Source organism: Sturnira hondurensis, unplaced genomic scaffold (genome assembly GCF_014824575.4).
Source record: "Sturnira hondurensis isolate 20B ecotype Veracruz unplaced genomic scaffold, ASM1482457v3 Scaffold0006505, whole genome shotgun sequence".
Taxonomy (NCBI): Eukaryota; Metazoa; Chordata; class Mammalia; order Chiroptera; family Phyllostomidae; genus Sturnira; species Sturnira hondurensis.
Genome location: NW_028079136.1, coordinates 7,947,600 through 7,967,304, shown reverse-complemented (window position 1 = coordinate 7,967,304; position 19,705 = coordinate 7,947,600). Strand labels below are relative to the sequence as shown.

Genomic DNA, 19,705 nt, shown 5'->3' with positions numbered 1-19,705 from the left:
GCACACCAGAACTAAATTAATTTGTCATAAATTGGAAGACTTGATATTAAGATAACAATGATCTCCAAATTTTTACACACATACACACACATTTCTACAAATACATATGTATTTTCTTGTCTTAATAATTTATTTCCCTTTTGATAATTACTGAAACAAACAGTTCTGCTTTCCGAGATACTTGAGAGGTTTACCAAGCAGAAGAAACAACTTGGGAGTTTTCTTCTCCCTTTGTGCATCTCATTACTCTGCTGGATTCTTAGTTCCAACAAAGACTTGTCTCATGTAAAGTATGCCCTATGGACTCAAACATTATTAAAAATTATATTCTATTAATTACTTAGCCATTTTCTACAGGACTTTTGTTTTCCTAATGTTCTATTATAAATCTTGTTCACATCTAAGAATAACATAAAAATAAATAGCATGAAGTTAAAATAGCATGAAAATAACAAATTCTTAATGCCTTCAAATATTCTGACAGTGTTCAGCTTTTCCCAACTGTCTTCTGCTATTTTTAGTTTGCTTAAACTAGGTCCTTTCTTCGCAGTTGGTTTACATGCTTTTTAAGTCTTCTCACGGGTTTCCCCTCTATCTCACTTCTTCCCCCTTTCGATATATTTGTTAGAGAAACAAAGTCTCCCATCCAAGTACTAACCAGGGGGAAGGATTCACAGGAACAAGTATAAAGGACACATGGACAAAAACTAAGCCCGGGGGTGGGGAATGGGAGGGAGGTGGGGAGCACTTGGGGTGGGGGGGGGACAGCTGGGATGGGAGTATAAGACAGAAAACTGTACTTGAACAATAATTAAATTTTTTTTAAAAAAGAAAGAAACAAAGCCCTGGCTGGTGTAGCTCAGTGGATTGAGCACAGGCCTGCGAACCAGAGGATCATGGTTCGATTCCCAGTCAGGGCACATGCCTAGGTTGCAGGCCAGTTCCCTGCAGGCCAACTTCCAGCAGAGGATGCACGAAAGGCAACCATACATTGATGTTTCTCTCCCTCTCTCCTTCCCCTCTAAAGATAAATAAATAAATAAAGTCTTATAAAAAAGAAAGAAACAAAGTCATTTGTCCTGTGAGTTCTCACAGACTGGATCTTGTCGATTGTGTCCTTGTGATGTCATTTAAGCTTCTCCTCTACTCTTGGCATTTCCTGTCCATTGGGAGCTACATCTGTGAATTGGTCGTTTTAGATTTAGAGGTTTGTTTAGATTCAGATTCTACTTAGTTGGAAACATTTTACAGATGATACTGTGTTCTTCAGTCAGGAGACCTGTAATGTCTGGATGTCTCTCTTATGATATGGGTGGCCAGCAATGGTCATCGCCCAGATTCCTTAATTCATCGGGAACCAGAAAATGGTCACATTCCAATCTATCAATCCTTCTGTTATTAGCTGGGATACTTCTGAAAGGGTAACTTTACCTCATCAACTACAGTCAAACCTCAGTTCTCCAACATCTTGGTTCTCGAGAAAAATCAATTCTCGACCAAGTTCACGAAAAAAAAAGTCTGTCGTCTAACAACACTTCGAGTCTCAGTTCTCTACTGGACAACATTTCCACACTGAGACCTGTAGGATCGGTCACTTGTCTCTCAGGCAACAAATAAAGGAGAATTGGTTTTCAAACAAAGCGCATCTCCAACAATTGTCTGGGATGAAGTTCAAGAACCAAGGTTCTGTTGTATTTGGTTACCCAGAGACACCCTTCATATAGGAAAGAGGATGAATACTTCATGAACCTAACTAATAAACTTAAAAGCTCACAGAGGCACCACCCCGGCCCCGCCTCTCCTGTGAAGTGACATGCCAGTGGGACTCACTGTAAGAGCGGGGAGCAGAGCCCACCGTAAGGATGATGCCTTCCGCCAGCACCAGGCCTGTCCCTGGGCCAGGGTGGGGCTGAGGCTGTGTGACCAAGCTTCCTCCCACGGAGTTCCTTGTTTTCTCCATAAACGCGGAGCCTGCAGAGTGGAGACCAGGGGTAGAGAAACTGGCAGGAAGCAGTGTATTAGAGCAGCGCCTTTCAACCAGTGGGCTGCAACAATGTTTAAAACATGCACTGCCTGTTGGGGGCGCTGACCTCTTTTTCCCTTTGTCAAATAAACAAATTACAACGACCAACCCAACCCCTGCCTGGTGTGAATGCAGTCTTGAACTATAAACAAAGTTGCATTTTATTGGTCACATCACATAATAAGTTTGCAAATGATTGCTTAATTTTTGGTACCAGAAGTCCAAGTATAGGCACCTGACTTTTTAAAAAGTCATTTTTGCCTTGGCTGGTGTGGCTCAGTGGACTGACCACTGGCCTGTGAACCAAAGGGTTACGGGTTTAATTCCCAGTCAGGGCACATACCTGAGTTTTCGGCCAGGTCCCCAGTAGAGGGTGCTTAAGAGTCAACCACACATTGATGTTTCTCCCCCTCTCTTTCCCTTCCCCTCTGTCTAAAACAAAATAAATATCTTTTTTAAAAAGTCATTTTTGAGTAAAAAAGGTAGGTAATTACTATAATATGTCTTTGCAAATCAAAATTATACCTATTGTTGGACAGGTAGGCAAAAAATATATTTTAGGGTGCGCCACAGAATTTTAGTGATTAGTGTATGTGTGCCATGAGAGGAAAAAGGGTGAAAATTGCTGTGTTAACAGTATACACTTAACTGCTGGAACACCAATATAAAAAGACCCCAAAATAAAGGGGATTAAAAAATAAAAGTGTGTTTCTTTCTCAAGTAATAGTCCAAGAAGTAAGCAAGCAGGCAGTTCAAGGCAGTTCAAGGTGGGTTCAAGCAGAGGGCGCTGCCTCGTGAGACTGTCAAGGAACCGAGGTTCTTTCCAGCTTCTGGTTCCACCATTCTCTAGGATGTCACCCGTCTGCAGGACTGAAGTAGAGACCAGTCGCTGATCTATATTTTTGTCTGAAGAGTAGAGAGAGAGGAAGTAGAGGACAAGCAATTTCATTTCAAACCTGTTGTCGTGGACATGACTGCTTCTCATAATCAACCAGCTATGGCTTATTCATACGGCGACACCCAGCTGTAGAGAGGGTGGGAAGGTGGGCAAAGGGGGCTATCACGAAACGAAGGGGCGAATGGAGGCTGACAATCAGCAGGCTCTGCCACAGCTGGAAACTGGCCTCTAGGGGCTGATCATTCTCTCAGCTCCCAAGCCCTGCCCTGTGCAAGGCTTTCAGGGGCTCCTGGCTACAGGAGGAGGCCCTCGCCCCCTAACTCCACAGCCCTTGACAAGGGTTCTGGAGTCCACACATTCTCATTCTAGGAGGCCCTACAACACACACCAAGCATTCAACTTCACCTCCAGCCTGCAGTTAATCTAGTCTTTACTGCAAATGTTGGAAATTGTCTTTATAATATTGCCTTTTAAATTATCTGTCTAGGAGCAATTCATGGAATTGGCAGTTGGCTCGGGTTTCTTAGCAATCATCTTGTGTATGTAGAATTTCTAGTGAAGTAAAAAAACATAACCTACAAACTGTTATCAAGTGTAATAAATTTTTTATAAATTATAAAATTAATAATTAATGGGTTTAACATAATAAGTTTATAGATATTCAATTAGATGTTTATTCTTTAAGTTTTACCATCTTTAATTTTTTAGCATTTACTTTCATAGGCCCCTGAAAAACTCTAACCTACTAATTGGGTTTAGACAATTAATGGGTTTAACATATGGTATAGCTTATAGACATTAAATGAGATTAACATATGGTATAGTTTATAGACATTTAATTACATATTTATTTAGGTTTTGTCATTTAAAAAATTATAACACTTTTATCAGGCCCTAGATACTCTGCCTGGCCCGCCCAGTGGGTAAAACAGTCCAGAGGCCACATATGCAGGGCAAGGGGGTCTGCCTCAGACCTGCCTGCCAGTCCTATAATATAAGTAGTAAGGGCAAAACATAATATAATTGGTACTATAATATAATTAGTAAGGACAAAACAGCAGAGCACTCCGAGCAGGTGAGGGAAAAGTTTCAGGTACCTGGGCCAGTCTGGGAAGGGGCAGGGGACCAGGAATGATTTCCAGGTCTCATCTTGAGCATTAAAAGCAGTGACCATCCCTCCTTGAAACACAAACTTCTCTGACACCACATGCCCGATTTCTTTCTGACACCCCTGGCTTCTGAGATCGGGAATATGCGAGGGAGAACACGTTAAGAGCACCAGAGGATGGCTGGTGTCCCAGGTGACACTGAGACACCCAAAGGAAGGTGTCCAACAGACCACAGGACAGGGGGGCCTGGAAGTCAGAGAGCGAATCCAGGACTATTCCCTGAGACTTCTGCATCAATTAGGGTGCTCAGTTGCGAGTTAAAGAACCCAGGCCTGGCTAACTGAAACAGAAAATGAGGTTTCGGAAACATATTTTAGGTAGTTCACAGAATTGCTGGGAAGGCCAGAAAATCAAACTAAGCTAACTGGTCTGCTGCAGAAACTGTCGCTGCCACCAAGCACCAGGTGCTTCAACTTGTTTTGCCGCTGCCGCTGCCATAGAAACCCCACCTCAATGCCACCAACACTGCCACCAGGAAGTCTCTGTGGTCCCAGCTTTTTTTTTTTTTTTTTAATTACTACCACTAGACCTGTATCTTGGCTTCAAGGGATGCTGTAAAATGAAGATTTTAATAAATCTAGGTTCTACAGTGAGAAGCAAGCTCTGCCTCTGAAGACTCCTGAGGTGCACAATTTCCTGCAAATAGAAAAGGGGTTCAGATTCTATGTAGTCAAAATGAGTGAAATTATTCATTATACTGTCCTTACCTTAAGTGGCTGGAAACCACTGGTGTAAAGTGGGCAGAGGGGAGAGCCAAGACTAGGCAACTAGAAAGTATCACTATATAAAGCACATTCTTAAAATACTTAGTGCCCGCAAGTGGTAGACATTCACAAGACAGTGTTCCCTAATCCCACCTCGGACCTGCCGCCTGCATTTCGAAGAGCAGGCTGCGTCTGTGCAATCAGAAGCAGAGAGCTGAGTTCTTCCCTAGAAAGAAGGCTTCCCATACCTGTGTTCTTAATGATGCCGGAGTCTAGGGGCAAGAAGACCATGAAGTATGCTCAACAACCTTCACTGAAAAAACACTCCAGGACACAATTATTGGTAACAAAAAGTGCTATTTTTTTATTTGTTCTTGAATGTGTAGGTCCTTTTAAGATCAGTGATGCTTCCCCTTACAATATTCCTCCCTCATTCCCCCAACCAAAACTTTGGATTCCAATGGCCGCTTCTGGGAAAAGGCCTGGGAGGAACTCACCCTAGATACCCGAGAAAGGCGTGCAGCTTGAGGAAGGGGCGGACAGCTCAGGAAGCAGCACCAGCTACTGAAGGCTTTCCTCAGAGCAGCTCATTTTGGCTTGTGTGTCCCTTTGCCCTGCCTTGGCCAAGACTCCCCAGCTGGGTCCTACGCCCAGCATTCCCTTGTTCCCTGTGTGACCTAAACCTCAGACTTAGAGTCACCATTACTGTCTTTAGAGCTGGGGAACCTCTGGAAATCACTGCTTTCCATACCCATCCCCAACCCGTGCCCAGCTCTATAGATGGGGAAACCGTACCCAAGGTCACGCATCTCATAATTGGCATAGACCAAACTTAGGTGTTCAGCGTCTCAAATAAGATTTCTCTTTACAACACCTCCCTACTTCCAAGAAAACAACATACATTTGCCTCCAGCTCTCAGAAGTGGAGCAAGCAGGTGACTATGACCTGTACAGATGGGAAAGACCTGGCTCAAGGAGGCTAGGCTGACCCAAACCGAGCCCCAAGCAAGTGACACATCACAGCACTTCTCAGTTTCACCTCCACCAGGATGTTATCGGCAGCAGACACTCACCAGGCCAGGAGTCTCCTCCTGCCTAGCAGCACCGAACCACGCATGGAAACATGTTCACCAGGATCCTGAACTCCTTGGACTACCGTCCAACAGTGGCAAGCCCTAACTGGTGCCAGAACCTGGGATGAGCTGCCCACTAGCCTGATAATCCCATTTACCAAACTGCTTCTTGGTGAGACCCAACCCATGCTCTTGGGTTGATTTAAATGGGGCCTCTCAGCAAATGTGGCTACAATCTGTCCCTGTGCTACACTGGAAGAGACGGGGGAAGGCTGGCAGATGCTATCCTCCCAGCAGAGCTCATAAACACTGTGGCACAAGGAGAACTGGGTCCAGGAGGAGAAGCAGGCAGAAGAGAGGAGGCCAGCCGGCACAGAGGGCGGGGCCAGAGCAGCAGCAGCGGAGCTTCCTCCCGCCTGCCCAGCCGCTCCAGAGGAGAGGCCAGAAAAAGCTACAGTGCGTCCCCCTGTCAAGGTCTCAATGGAGGCTCAGGTCGTATGGCTGACAGGTAAGAGGATGATAATCCAGAGACTTGTGGTGTCCTGAAAGCCAAGAGAAGAGGGTGTTTCAATGAGGAAGTGGTAGAAGGTGTGAAATGTGTAGAGTTCAAGACAGTTGAGAACTGAAAATATTCATTTAATTTGGCAACTGGGTGGTCACTGGTAACTTTTATGAAAAACTATAGAGAGTGAAGAGTGACGTGAGAAGAATCAGTGAAAAAGATTCTCTTTAAAAGAAATGAAGCTGACAAGGAAAAAGTGTAAGAGGCAACAGCCTCTAGTAGGTTTTTAAAAAAATCTTGGGGAGGCCTGTGCTTGTTTGTGGATTACGGGAGGTAACCAGTGGAGAGGGAGATTGGCGATGCTGGAAAGTAAGGGCAATGGGACAAGTGACAGAGCAAACTCTCGGAGGACATACAGCAGGGTTCAAGAACTAGACACCAAACAGGAGCAAGAGGAAGGACAAAGACAGAGAGATGGGACAGGGGAGAAAGAAGTGGGCAAGGAAGTTGCTGCCTTAGGGCCTCTCATCCATGAAGCGGGCAGTGGGGCCAGTCACCTGCTGAGAGCAAGGATGAACGGCATGGACTGAAAGCAGAATAATAGTAAGTCGGACACACACCAATCAACACTGAGAGTTCAACTCGGGCTGTCACTATGGATCTGCCATGCTTAGCAACCCAGGAAGAGGGAGCAAAAACCGGGGTGGTGCAGAAAATGGAGAATGGTTAATAGTTTCAGCAGAAGTTGGACGGGATGAGAAACTTCAGGATGCTGATAAAAATGTCAGTGATGGGCCATGGGCTCAGGCTAGGGAGAGGGAGAAGTCCAAGAGAAGGCTGAAAGACTGGAAGGACAACTGAGGCCATGGAAATGGGCTAAAGGAGCAAACAATTTAAGTAAATAGCAGTGGGGGAGTAGGAGAAGAGGGAGCACGGCTATGGTGATCCAAAAGGAAGGTCTCAGTCCAGGAGTTCGGAGAAGATTAAGGTGCCACCATGGACTGAGAGAGGAAACAGAGCAGAGCTCAGGAAGAAACAAGAAGGGGCTTGGTCTTAGGCAAGGACCTGTTGCCAGAAACGGTACAGAGAGCCAGAGTGGGCCGGGGTTGATGGCAGGGCCTGCATACAGCAAAGGCTATGGGGGCCTGGTGGCTGCCACTTGGTGGCACCTGCAGAGTATGTGGAGTTGGCAACTGCTAGAAGGCAGGCAGGACCAACCTGCCCATGTTCTGGAAGAGTGCTCTGCAAGTCCCTCAATGTTTGCACGAAAACCTCCTTTGCATCAATGGAAGCCACTTCATCCTCCTGTTTCTCAGCGCACCCAAGAAGCCCAATTTCGTCTCTAGAGTGGTATTTTACACCATAAGAATCCAGAGGTCATTGTATCTCCATTTCTTGACTTTGTCAAGGGCCAAAGAACTTGACTGACTTCAAAATGGGGCCACTACAGATCTCAGCCAAAAGTGGGATCCACTCAAACGTGTACAAAGAGCCACTGAAATCAATCACAAAGCTAATAGATTTAAACTTTTTTTCTAACAAGGCATGATCTGTTTTCTACATGCAAAACCAAAACAAAACATAACCAAGACTCACAACATTGCTGCTAAACACACAGGAAATGCCACAGAGAGGCCAGTGCTCTCAGATAACCAGTGCAGGGATGGTATGATGGGCCAGGGCCTCGAACCCTTGGAGGGAAGGACATTCTGCCTCCTGGCCCTCGAGGCTCAGGTGCTTAAAGGAAACCTCTCAGTGTGCAGGATCTCTGTCATCAGAAGGGAACGAGTGACTCTCTGTTGCAGTACTGAGATCCTCTGGCCCGGCAGGCTGATCCCTACGCCCATCGTGCTGTCCCCAAGCTGGAAGCTTCATTGATAGCAGGCAAGCCAAACCTCTAACCAGGCATTTCTGCTTTATATTTGTGGCCTCCAGCTGGTCCTGGGGAAGGATCTTAAGTTTGAGCTGGACACAGCCTTCACCTGGCTGCTCAACACAAAGCACCGTGAAGCTCTCTCAGTGGGGGCAGGGAGGTGTGGGAACGTGGGCCACACAAAGGAAAGATTACCAAGAGCAGGAACCAGTGAGGTAATCACAGAGGGAGCCTTGCCAAGCCAACCAAACAGAGAAAACCATTCAAAAGTTGAAAGAGAAGTGGCCAGAACCTAAACCAGAAAGTCATGTGAGCCCCAAAGACTGCTTTGGAGCATTAAAAACTTAGTTACCCCAACTGAGAAAACAGGGTATGGAAGCCCACCTGCTTAGCGGAGCTTGGAAGTGCTGGTGAAAGAAGGGCAAGTCAATGGGCACGCTTTGCTGTGCTGGAAAGATCTGCCAGCCTGGGTGGAGAAGGAAATGAGCAGTGCCATCAACTCACAAGGAGAGAAGAAATGTTTTCTGTGACCCAAATGTTCCCGTCAATGAAGACCCTACAAACAAGAACTTCCTTAGACTGCAACTCTTAGCAAAAATAAAGCCATAGCCTCAGACTCCTTTGAAATTAACCAAACCATGACAGGACCCCCTAGGGAGAACTCTGTCCCCTGGCAACTGAAGTGCCAGGTCCATGGCTCCCTCACAACATCAGCAATGGGCTCTTTCTCGAGCAAAACTTCTCTGACCAGGTGGCCTGACCTCCGGCATCTGCCTATGCCTCTTCTTCCCTAACACCCTAAATGAACCATGAAGATCCCTCTGAGATGCAGCCTGGAGCTCTGCTCCTGTTCCTATGGCTTCTAGAACACTTCTCTCTGCTTTCAAGGAGAAGGAAAATCCTGAAACGGCTTCAGGGTCTCGGAAGGGCACTGGCTTTTCACCTCCCAGGTCTCCCCTTCTCCACCCTAGAGAGAACTTCCCTGTGAATGCTCAGGCCTGGCTCCTGCCAGTCCCTCTGACTCTCTCCAACCTCCAACAACAACAACCACAAAAACAAGAGCTACTAGTAGAGGCGTGGCTTTTTCTGGGCTGTGGAGAGCCCAAAGGCAGGCAAGTCGGAGGACTCCCTTCTGATCTTTGGCTCTGTGAACGTGGCCAGGTTGAGGACTAGAATCTCTAAGCAGGAGGAGAGGCCCAGCAGAGTGAGCTGGCTGTGTTGCTCTCCCTGCCCAGGAAACTCTGTCCCTTAAGCAGCTGTCTCACAGTTTCCCAAGCAGAACCTGGGGTCCAAAATGGAGAGAGGGAAGGGGTGGCCACCAACAGTTACATCTAGGAAAGTGAGTTCTGACACCAAAGAAGTGATATTAGCCCAAAGTAAGTGGCATAAAGGGCTGGCTGTGAAGTTGGCATCTTCTTAAGCTCAGTGAAATCTGAGCCTAACGCTGTGAGTGGTCTCTGCAAGCCAGCCTGCTCAGCAGCAACGCCACAGCAACCAAGCCCTCTCACAGCAGTCACCAAAGTCAACACCAGGAAAGGGGGCGCGGAAAACAAATACCCTGAAAACCGTTAGAACCCGAATAGGCACCTATTGAGACCTCTGACCTCCAGAAGCCTCCATTGCCCTGCCCAGGGCTGGTGCCTCTATCCTGGCAGGCCAGACAAAGGCAACCAGTGACAGTCTTTGGCTGTGCTGGACCAGGAATCACAGGCCTGCCATAGGTCAGAACCTCTCTCCCTTCTCTTACCCCCTTCTGAGCCCTGCACTCTGAAAGGTGAGAAACGTCTGCTTTTCAGCAGGAATTCACCAAGGAAGTTAGGTCCTCCCGAGCCCGACCAGGCTTGGTCTCGCCAAGCTACCCTACACATGTGATTACTCTGGTGTTAGGGAACACCTCCCTCTTTGCTGTTTATTACTGAAATCTTCTCTGTAGTGGAGGCACTATGGCTCCCAAATAAATGCTGTAAGATGCAAATGGCAAAGAAGGGCACTACATCAGCTCGACAAGACTTGTCTCACATCCACAGTCTGAAGAGAATGAGCGGGAAGGTGGGGAGGAGAGGTCGAGAGGATGTGGCCGCACCACCTGCCGGAGCGCTTAGTCTCCTTCCAGCCCTACACCTGGGAGACGCTGTTGGCCAGGCGGAAAGACATTCTTTTTGCTTTTTCATTCTCCTGAAAGAAAAAAATTTTCGGAATTAGAATGGCCTTCAGAAATACAGTATTTATCAATGTGAAAAGGCTGTAAGCGTCCAGCCTGGGACTCGCCAGAGCCAAAGCAGCTTTTTCCTATCCTGGCAACACAGCAGCAAAACTCACTGAAGGCACTAACCGCTGTGTGCGAAGGGTCGTAAACAACTGCAGGAGGCTGGTGGGACCCACACACAGTAGGCAGGCAATACACTTTGTGGAATTAAATCATTTTGAATTGATCTTTCAGGGCTGCCCAGGTGAGACTGTCCAAAAGGCCGGAGGAGCTCTCTCGGCCGCAGGCACCACCTCTCCCTCTCCCTCTACGCCAAGGGTCTGGGGAGGTCCCTTCCTGACCCCTAACCCAGTCGAGATCAGGCTCTGAGACCAGGCACTTCTGTCAGGGGCATCAGGGTTCAGAATAACCAGCACTGAGCAGGGAGTCGGGACACCCAGTACTCACCCTGGTTCTGCCATCACTTTACTGCGTGGCCCTACAGAAGTGTATCTACCTCTCTGAATTTGAACCTCAGGGGTAATCGGAGTTGATGAGCCCTGCACTGCCCTGCTCTGCCTTCCTCTTAGGCTAAGGGACTGGAAATGAGGGCTCCCTGTCACCATTCTCTTGTGCCACCTGGGCAGCTTCCCTCTGGGTGCTCTTGTACACGTTGCCGAGGTGCCCGCGCCTGCCCAATTGCCCACCCGCCTCCCTGCCAGCCGGCAGCAGCTCTTTACCAAGTGTCGCCGCCGCCTCTTGGGTTGGATGCCCTCCTGCACATAGGGGGGCCACGGGAAGCCCTGGGGAGTGGAACACCCACTCTCGCTCGACACCTCCTCGGAGTCTGAGTCCTCCTGCCTTGGCTGGGCGAACTGTTTCTCTGGGTAGATCTCCTTCAACCAGCCCTCAAAGAATACTTCCAGGCAGCGGCCAGCCTCTGCAACCTCGGAGTCAGGCTGAAGGGGGAGGAAAGCAGGGATGGTCTGGCTGTTTCCACCAGCCCATCTCTTCCAGGCCTCTCAAGAGCTACACAGAGACCACAAAGCCTAGCTTGGTCTCTTGGGTCTCTGGAAGGTTATGTTTTTCTCCACAGGAGTCAGAATAACTAGTTTGGACAACAGAAATGACCGTTACCCACACATGGCCAGTCACTAGCACCTCCATCTTCCTCTTGAGTCCATGGTAAAGCCCACATGGGGGAGAGACCTTTTAAACAATCGTGACTACAGCAGACCTCAGAGTTCTACTCCTAAGTCCTCAAAGCAGCCCAGGACCAAACCTGATATCCAAACCACGTGACAATCTTGGGGCCATTGGGAAATAGGGGAGAGGTTAAACCAGCCAGCCATACATAAACATACATAATTGAACTTAGCACAGTTCCAGAACATGAGGCGCACGTCTGACACCACCTCCTCTGGGGTGGTGTAGTGAGCTGGGTCCTTCTTTTGCAGCTTCCTCCGGATGATTGACAGGTCCATTGGCCTCTTGATAATTTGGTAGTAATGCCGGGCCTTGGGGAGAAGGAAGAAAGCAGGAAGAGAAAAGTGAAGATAAAAGAAGAGATGGAGAGTGAGTTGGAATAGAATTGAAAGGATGTAAGAAAGAGAAAGACAGCAAGAAGAAAAGCATGGAGGAAGAAGACAAAGAGAAAGAGAAAGAGAGGAATGTTTTACTTGTCAAGTCAGGTCGGGTGCAGCAGCAGCAGCTGGGGGGAGGCTGTGGTGACCCTGGCCCCGGTCGCCCAGACCATCCACAAATTAATATACTTGCAGTGGCTGTGCTCTGAGCCCACCTGGGTGCCACCGTCATGTGCCCCCAGGCCTCGGGCCCCCTAAACAGAAAGCACAGGAGCAGTGGGGCCTTCCTTACCAGCGGGCTGACGGGCTCGTGGAAAGGCAGGCTGAGGCTATTGCAGCACAAGGACAGTACCAGCTTCTCACACTTCTGCAGAAATCAGAATTGGAGGTGTTACTTTGTTCAGGCCCCAGTAGTGACCCTGATGACCCTAAAGGGGTTGGCTCTGCGCCACAGGGTACGAGCCATCATACTACAGCAGTTTAGCCCCCAGGCCAGAAGAAAACAGCTGGCAGAGGGAAAACCAGAGCAAACTCCCCATGGCCAGACTGGCAGGCACAGCCCCACGGAGAGTCACCTGGGGAAGCCTCTCACCCCCTCAGAAAGGCCTCAGCCCCAGCTGGCACAGAGAGGCTGCCCCAGGCACGGAGCCTTGCTCCCGAAGGCCACTCCCTACCTTCTGGTCAGATACACTCAGTCCAGGAAGGGCCCGCACTGCAGGCTGGGTGTAACGGGCATTCTCGCAGTCATACTCCATCTCAGGCTGGGTCAGGCTACGGCACAAGGTACACACCCAATCTCCCCTGCAGAGGTGGGTGAGGCCAAGTTAGGCCTCAGCACATTGCCCAGAGCTCTGTCCCTTGTCCCTATGCCCCAAGATAGGTATGGGGGTGGGGAGAGTGACATGAGAAACTGAGTACTCAGCCCTGTACTATAGGGAATGGTTTCCTAACCACAAGCTTGAGAGAAATCCAGTAACTCAGAATTTAGAGAACGTAGGAAGAGGGAAGTGATGAGGGGCTGGGACAGGAATATAGGGATAATCTGTGTGCAAGAGGAAGCTGAGAACAGAGAAGGAAAGGAAGCCAACTGAATTTTGAACATCCACCTTCCTGTGACTCACAGGCCTGCAATTCATGCAGGCTCAGAAAGGGGAGGAAGCCCACCAGAGGGAGCTCTGAGGGCCTGGCCTGAAATAATCACCCTTGGACGATGCCCCTCCTAGAGAGCTGATGGCCTAGATTGGCCTGACTCACCCTGGGAAGCTGAGCAAGGCTGGCAGGTGGCAGGAAAGGTGGAACACTTTGGGGCAGCGGTCACAGCACAGCAACTCTCCCCCGTTGAGACACACGGCACAGAAGTCCTCATTCTCTATTGGTGCCGGGGGCCCCTTCTTGGCTCCAGGGGCTCGAGAAATGACTCTGTGTTCTTCAGGAGATGCCCCCTCCACCTCTGGCGACTGCTGCCCCACCAGAGATGTAACAGTGACCTTTCTTCCTCCCAGACTTGGGGCCTGGATGGCATCAGGCTGGTTATTTTGACTGACCTGGGAGAAGAAGGGAGTCTGAGCCTCCAGAGCACAGCGCCTGTAGGCTGTTGAAGGAGAGGAGGAGGGCAGGGACTGATAGGCCCTGAACATGGGCTTATTCCAGGACCACCAGCCAGCCAACCTCCAGGAATGCTGGCAGCTCACTCCTAACATGCATCTCACAGGCCCATTACAACAGGGGACAAAGTCTGGCCAAGCTGCAGCCCCACTCAGGGACTCATGACAGGGCCAGAGCCAGAATTCTGGCAGTAGCAAAGAGAGAGGTGCCAACGTTCAAGGCCAAGGCAAAGCAAAGTAATACCTTAATGGCCATGCTGGAGGACTCGGTGCCACACTCGATGATCAAGAGGAAGCTTCCATCTTGATTGTTCTTTTGTGGCTTCAGCTTGAACACAGGCATCTCTCCCGAGGAGGCGGCACAGATCTTGAGCCGCTCCAGCCGCACATAGGGAATCTTGGGCTTGCTACTGTAGGGTCTATGGCAAGAAAGACACCCTTGGGTCTTGGTGGGAACCTCCTCTTGCCCCAACCTCCATGTAAGGCTCATCCAGGATCTCACAACTGAACTGCTGTGGAGATTTCTTCAGTCCAACCCTTGACGAACCCATAGTCTACCCTCCTGCCCAGCCTTGCCTGGCCAGGCCTCGTCAGTCTCTGGAAAGCCTTTTGGTTGAAGCTAGAGGCTCCATGAAGAGGGAGGGCTGGCCAGAGTGCATGCCACACAGTGCAGGAGCAGGACATCTTCCCACCACCATCCCAGACACCCAACCAGCCAGACCCCACAGTTGCAGGCAAACTCCTGCTTCTAGTTCAGTCGTCAAGGATGCTTACTTCCTGTGCCAGCCTCCCAGGACATAGATTTGATGGGGTGGGAGAAAGAGGCTGGGCCAAGAATCTGTTACCTGATGGTCTGGTTCTCCTTGGCATCCAGCTCTAGGGCTCCTTGTTCAAAATTCTCATACTCTAAGGCAAAAGAAAAATGTCTATGACATATATTTATGACAACGTACCCTGTGACCCACACTCATATCTGCTACTGATACCTTTGGCCACCTACCTGCCACACATTGTTAAATACACTGTAATCATTCACAGTGCACATCCTACCATGGCTCTCCTTCCTGAGAGGGGAAGAAGGCCACCTTCTTTTAAAAAGATAGGACTTCCAGCCAAGATGGAGGTGTCGGTGGAAACACTGTGCCTCCTCACACAACCAAGTTTAAAGACAACAAAGTCTTAGTAACAAAAACGCAACTAAAACACAGAAAATTGAACTGTACAGAAGTCTGACAACAACGAACCATTCAGCCAGATCGGTAAGAGGGGCAGAGTTGGTCAGGCAAAAGCAGCCTGACTGACCCAGGAGCAGGAGCTCAGGCAGTGTTGGCAGATCCCAGGTGTGGGGTGGCGGCAGGAAGACCCAGTGAGGGCACAAGGTGGCTGGTGGACTGCGGTCACACATTCACGTGCAGATAAACCAGGCTAAGGAACGAGCAGTGAGACAGACCGCACAGGCTAGGGCCCCAGCGCAGGAAGTTAAAGCCTGAAAGCACCGATTGGAGAAACTTTTGGGGTCAAGGTGCTAGAAGAAGCTCCCAGGCTCACTGAGAGTTTTTTAGAAAGACCCACAGGGTCCTGAAGGGTGCACAGGCCCACACACCCGGGAGCCAGCACCAGAGGGGCCTGGTTTGCTTACGGGAAGCAGCAGAGGGGACTGAAATCCGAGAGAGAGCTGAACAAACGCCATTGCCCCTCTCTGACCCCGCCCCCACATACAGCATCACAACCCAGCAACTGGGTCGCCCCACCCTCGTGAACACCTAAGGCTCCGCCCCTCATACAGAACAGGCACGACCTGACCAAAACATTATGGCTCAAGCAGAAAAACAGCTCAAAGCCTCAGAGCCAATACTTTTAAGTGACCAAGAGATAGCCAACCTATCAGATGCACAGTTCAGAACACTGGTGGTCAGGATGGTCACAGAACTGGTTGATGCTAGTCACAAATTAGAGGAACAAATGAAGGCTAAACTAATTGAAATGAAGGGAAATGCACAGGAAATCAATAGTGATGGGAAGGAGACTGGGACTCAAATCAAGGGAATGGACCAGAAGGAAGAAAAAATGACCAAACAGAAAAGTATGAAGAAACAAGAATTCAAAAAAATGAGGAGAGACTTAGGAACCTCCAGGACATCTTTAAATGTTCCAACATCTGAATTATAGGGGTACCAGACGGGGAAGAGGAACAGCCACAAGTGGAAAACTTATTTGAACAAATAATAAAGGAGAACTTCCCCAATCTGGCAAAGGAAATAGACTTCTAGGAAATCCAGGAAGCTCAAAAGTCCCAAGGAAGTTGGACCCAAGAAGGAACACACCAAGGCACATCATCATTACATTAGCCAAGATTAAAATGAAGGAGAGAATTCTAGAAGCAGCAAGAGGTAAGGGGACAAAGGAGTGCCCATCAGACTGTCAGCTGATTTCTCAAAAGAGACTTTACAGGCAAGAAGGGGCTGGAAACAAGTATTCCAACTCATGAAATCCAAAGACCTACATCCAATATTGCTCTATCCAGCAAAGCTTTCATTTAGAATGGAAGGGCAGATAAAGTGCTTCTCAGATAATGTCAAATTAAAGGAGTTCATCCTAACCCAGCCCTTACTATATGAAATGTTAAAGGGACTTATCTAAGAAAAAGAAGATAAAAAATATAAACAGTAAAAGGACAGCAAACTCACAGTTATAAACAACCACACCTAAAACAAAAGCAAACCAAGAGGACAGCTTGATCAGAGCAGAACCATAGAAATGGAGATCACATGGAGGGTTAGCAACAGGGGAGTGGGAGGAGAAGAAGAGGGGAGAAAGTACAGAGAATAAGTAACATAGATGGTAGGTAGAAAATAGACTGGGGGAGGGCAAGAATAGTATGGGAAATATAGAATCTAAAGAACTTGAGACACATGGTCATAAAATAAGGGGGGGGAATTGTGGGGGAGGGGATGTGCAGGGTGGAGGGGACTGAAGGGGGGAAGGGGACAACTGTAATGGCATAATCAATAAAATATATTTTTTAAAAAGATAAACGCTCAGAGGCTGCCTAGGGGTGATTGTTAGGTCAAGTGCTGAGAGGCCCGCTTCTCACCTTCAACGTGAGCTCAGAAATCACTGTTCTGCACACACTGGTGTTACCTGCTCTCGGGAGTCATTCTGTCCAGTCTCTGCCTTTTCAGCCACGTGCTGGCATTGCAGCACTGCCTGAGAGCCCAGCTCACACTCTGTGGGCCAGAGCCTCCTGGGAGCCCTGCCCTGAGTAGTGCAGCCTGCGCAGGTGGGCAGGCAGCAGTGTGGGGAGAGAAGAGAAAATGAGCACTTACTCTTACTGAGCTCCCAACTCAGCACCAGGCACTGTCCTGGGCACTTTCCACAGTCAAGCAGGACCCAAAAACTGTAACTGTGTAAAATGCAGGGTTACATTATTGTGCAGTTAAGAACCAATAATTTTTCAGTGGGTCATTCAGTCAATGTGAAGAAAGAAGGAGAATTGTTTCATTTTCATTTATTAAATATATAGGATATAGACTGACCATTACAAACTAAACACACATCATTCACTGAACTGAAAAAGTCCCCCCAGATCACCAGGCAGTTGCTCCCTAACTTCCCCACTAGCCCTCCCCTCCCCAGAAGAAAGGAACTTCCGCCTAGCCCCACTGAAAAGGGCTGTAGTAGATAAGAAGAGGATTTGAGACCATCTCCACTGGTCTAAATTCCCTCTACCATGAGGCGCAACACAAATCCACATTACTGCCAGGTGCAAGGCAAACTCTTATTAGCACAAAGTCCCCAAATGATTTCCCTGCAATCACTTGTCCCAGCAGCCTGTGAGGCAGCTAAGATTAGCCCCATTGATAGAAACAGAAACCAGCTCAGGAAGGTGAGGTATCTTGCCCAGAATCAAACATAAAGAGGCAGTGCTGGTTTTCTAACTCATGTCTATCTGACTCCCAAGTGAGATGTGCTCTTTTCCCTAAAACAGTTTGCCAAGGCTCACCATTCTAGGATGAGTTCTTCCTATCACTCTCTACCTGCAACCCAGACTCCCAGAATGCTTTTGCACAGGGAATGTTACAAGATAGCTAAGCCCTGGGCTGTGCCTAGATCAGCCCTGGTCAGCAGGAGGGAAACAGAACAGGAATCAGTAAGCCAGTTCTGGAGGATAGAGGTGGAGTCAGCCTGAGAGAGAAGCACTGCTCTGTCAAGCTACAACCTGCCTGCTACCTCTACCACACCTGGAAATGCTGAGTGCACCTGCTCAAGTCTGTGGCCAGGATGAAAGGCAGGCTGCTTACTTGAGTCTCACCTTTTGGGGTCTGGTACTGCTGTAGAGCTATGGATGTGTTGACCACCGAGACCACAGGTGGTTTTTTCACAGAGAGGTTAATTGGTTCCTCCAGTTCTGAGGGGATAGCCAAGTCCTTGGAAACATGTAGTCCAGGGGCTGTGGGGCCTTGTCCCAAGGAGTCAGTGAAATGGGTGGAATCCTCACTTTCCATCTTTGAAAAATAAAAGGACAAGAAAAATCAAAGAAATCAGACATTTTTGCCATTAGCGGTCACAGAACTGTTAGGTAAAAGCCAGGAAAAGGCCTGCAGGGGCCATCCTTTTGCTCAGTGATGAGCAGAGAAAGTTGAATAGAGTTTTCCCAGGACTTACCTTACACAGGGCATTCCCCACAGAGGAGTCAGCCCCGTCCCCAGGGCACAGGTTCCCTGCAGCTCGGCCAGAACCAGGACTGCAGCTGGCTCCAGTTTCTGGCTGCACGTCAGAAGCCGGAGGCATACTCTGCAGAGGACAAGTTGCTAGACTTGGCACGGGCTGGGCAGGACCAGACATCAGGCTGGGCCCAGACTGACAGTAATCACTTGCTAGGCTTGTGATGGCCTGGGAGGAATCACTCATCAGGGTGGGCATGGACTGGACTGTGCCACGCACAAGGCTGGGCACTGTCTGCAGGTGACCGGCTGCAAGGCTGGACACAGTCTGGTTCTGACCACTTAGCAGGCTGGACACAGTTGGTGGGGGGCCACTCAGCAGGCTTGGTACTGCCTGGGGGTGGCCAGCTGTCAGGCTGCTCACACTCTGGATCTGTGGCTCTAGGGCCCTCGCCAGCCTCGTAGATGACAGCTCCATCTCCAGAGTGTTGGAAAAGCCCATAATGCTCACAGAGGTGGAGTGCTGCAGGAGCAAAGACAGGGCCGTCAGGCTGTTAGCTGGGGATGGTGAGAGGGGAAGGGGAGATGCAACCCATAAGAGCTCCGCTGTTTTCTGTTCTCCTAAGTCCTTGTACTTGGTTCTCATAGCACAGTCTGTGACACCATTCGGTTGATGTCTGCTTACCCGACAGACTGTAAACTCCATTAAGGAATGAATTTTGCCTATTTTGCTTACCCTCTATATTTCTATACCCATAAACAGTGCCTGGCCGAATAAATAAATTAATGAGCTATTCTAATCTTTTTTAAAAAAACAATAATAATGCATGACTTTTTACAAATCTTAAGCCAAATGAATAGCAGCTTACTTTTACTAACAACTGAGTCTATGAACCTCTCTAAAATAACGAATGGTTTTATGTTGCTAAAATGTATTAAGAATTTATTGTATGCAAGGTAATTTGCTGAGTGTTTTACATACATTTCCTCATTTAATCCTCACAACAAACACTGAAGGCCCCTTGTGGAGACTAAAGGAAGAGCCCATGTAAACATCTAGAACAATGTCTGCCATCTTATAGGTGCTCAGTAAGCCCTGCTGCGGCTCTCAATGTTGTTGCTGTTGTTGGGACCCGGATTTGCACTGGAGTGAACGCCACAGGGCACTACAACAAGAGCTAGTCATTGCAGGTACAGGAAGAAAGATGGCAGCTGAGAACCCCCATCCAGAAAGGCACCTGAAGTTTTTTTTTTAATGTTATTGGAAAACGAATTTTGTTTGTAAATTTCCATTTCTTTCTGTTTGTGATCACATATAGAAATACAATTAATTTTTGCATATTGACTTTCTACCCAGAGACCTAGTTAAAGTCAGTTTGGGATTTTTCTTTACACACAAATCCTGTCATCTGTGAATAGTAACTTTT

General features: G+C 48.4%; 1 protein-coding gene across 2 annotated transcripts in view; it reads right to left on the bottom strand.

The window, feature by feature from the left end:
* Window positions 1-5,135: 5,135 nt before the first annotated feature.
* Window positions 5,136-19,705, bottom strand: part of TRIM66 (tripartite motif containing 66) — a 49,233-nt gene continuing 34,663 nt past the window's right edge. For both annotated transcript variants that reach the window (XM_037050126.1, XM_037050125.1), the window contains exons 11-20: window positions 18,280-18,801; window positions 17,927-18,119; window positions 14,460-14,520; window positions 13,859-14,033; window positions 13,265-13,554; window positions 12,685-12,811; window positions 12,303-12,377; window positions 11,792-11,944; window positions 11,168-11,386; window positions 5,136-10,417 (exon numbers count right to left, since the gene is read on the bottom strand). In XM_037050126.1, the coding sequence (XP_036906021.1) occupies window positions 10,358-10,417; window positions 11,168-11,386; window positions 11,792-11,944; window positions 12,303-12,377; window positions 12,685-12,811; window positions 13,265-13,554; window positions 13,859-14,033; window positions 14,460-14,520; window positions 17,927-18,119; window positions 18,280-18,801 (1,875 nt within the window). In that variant the 3' untranslated portion in view covers window positions 5,136-10,357. The remainder of the gene's footprint in view (window positions 10,418-11,167; window positions 11,387-11,791; window positions 11,945-12,302; window positions 12,378-12,684; window positions 12,812-13,264; window positions 13,555-13,858; window positions 14,034-14,459; window positions 14,521-17,926; window positions 18,120-18,279; window positions 18,802-19,705) is intronic.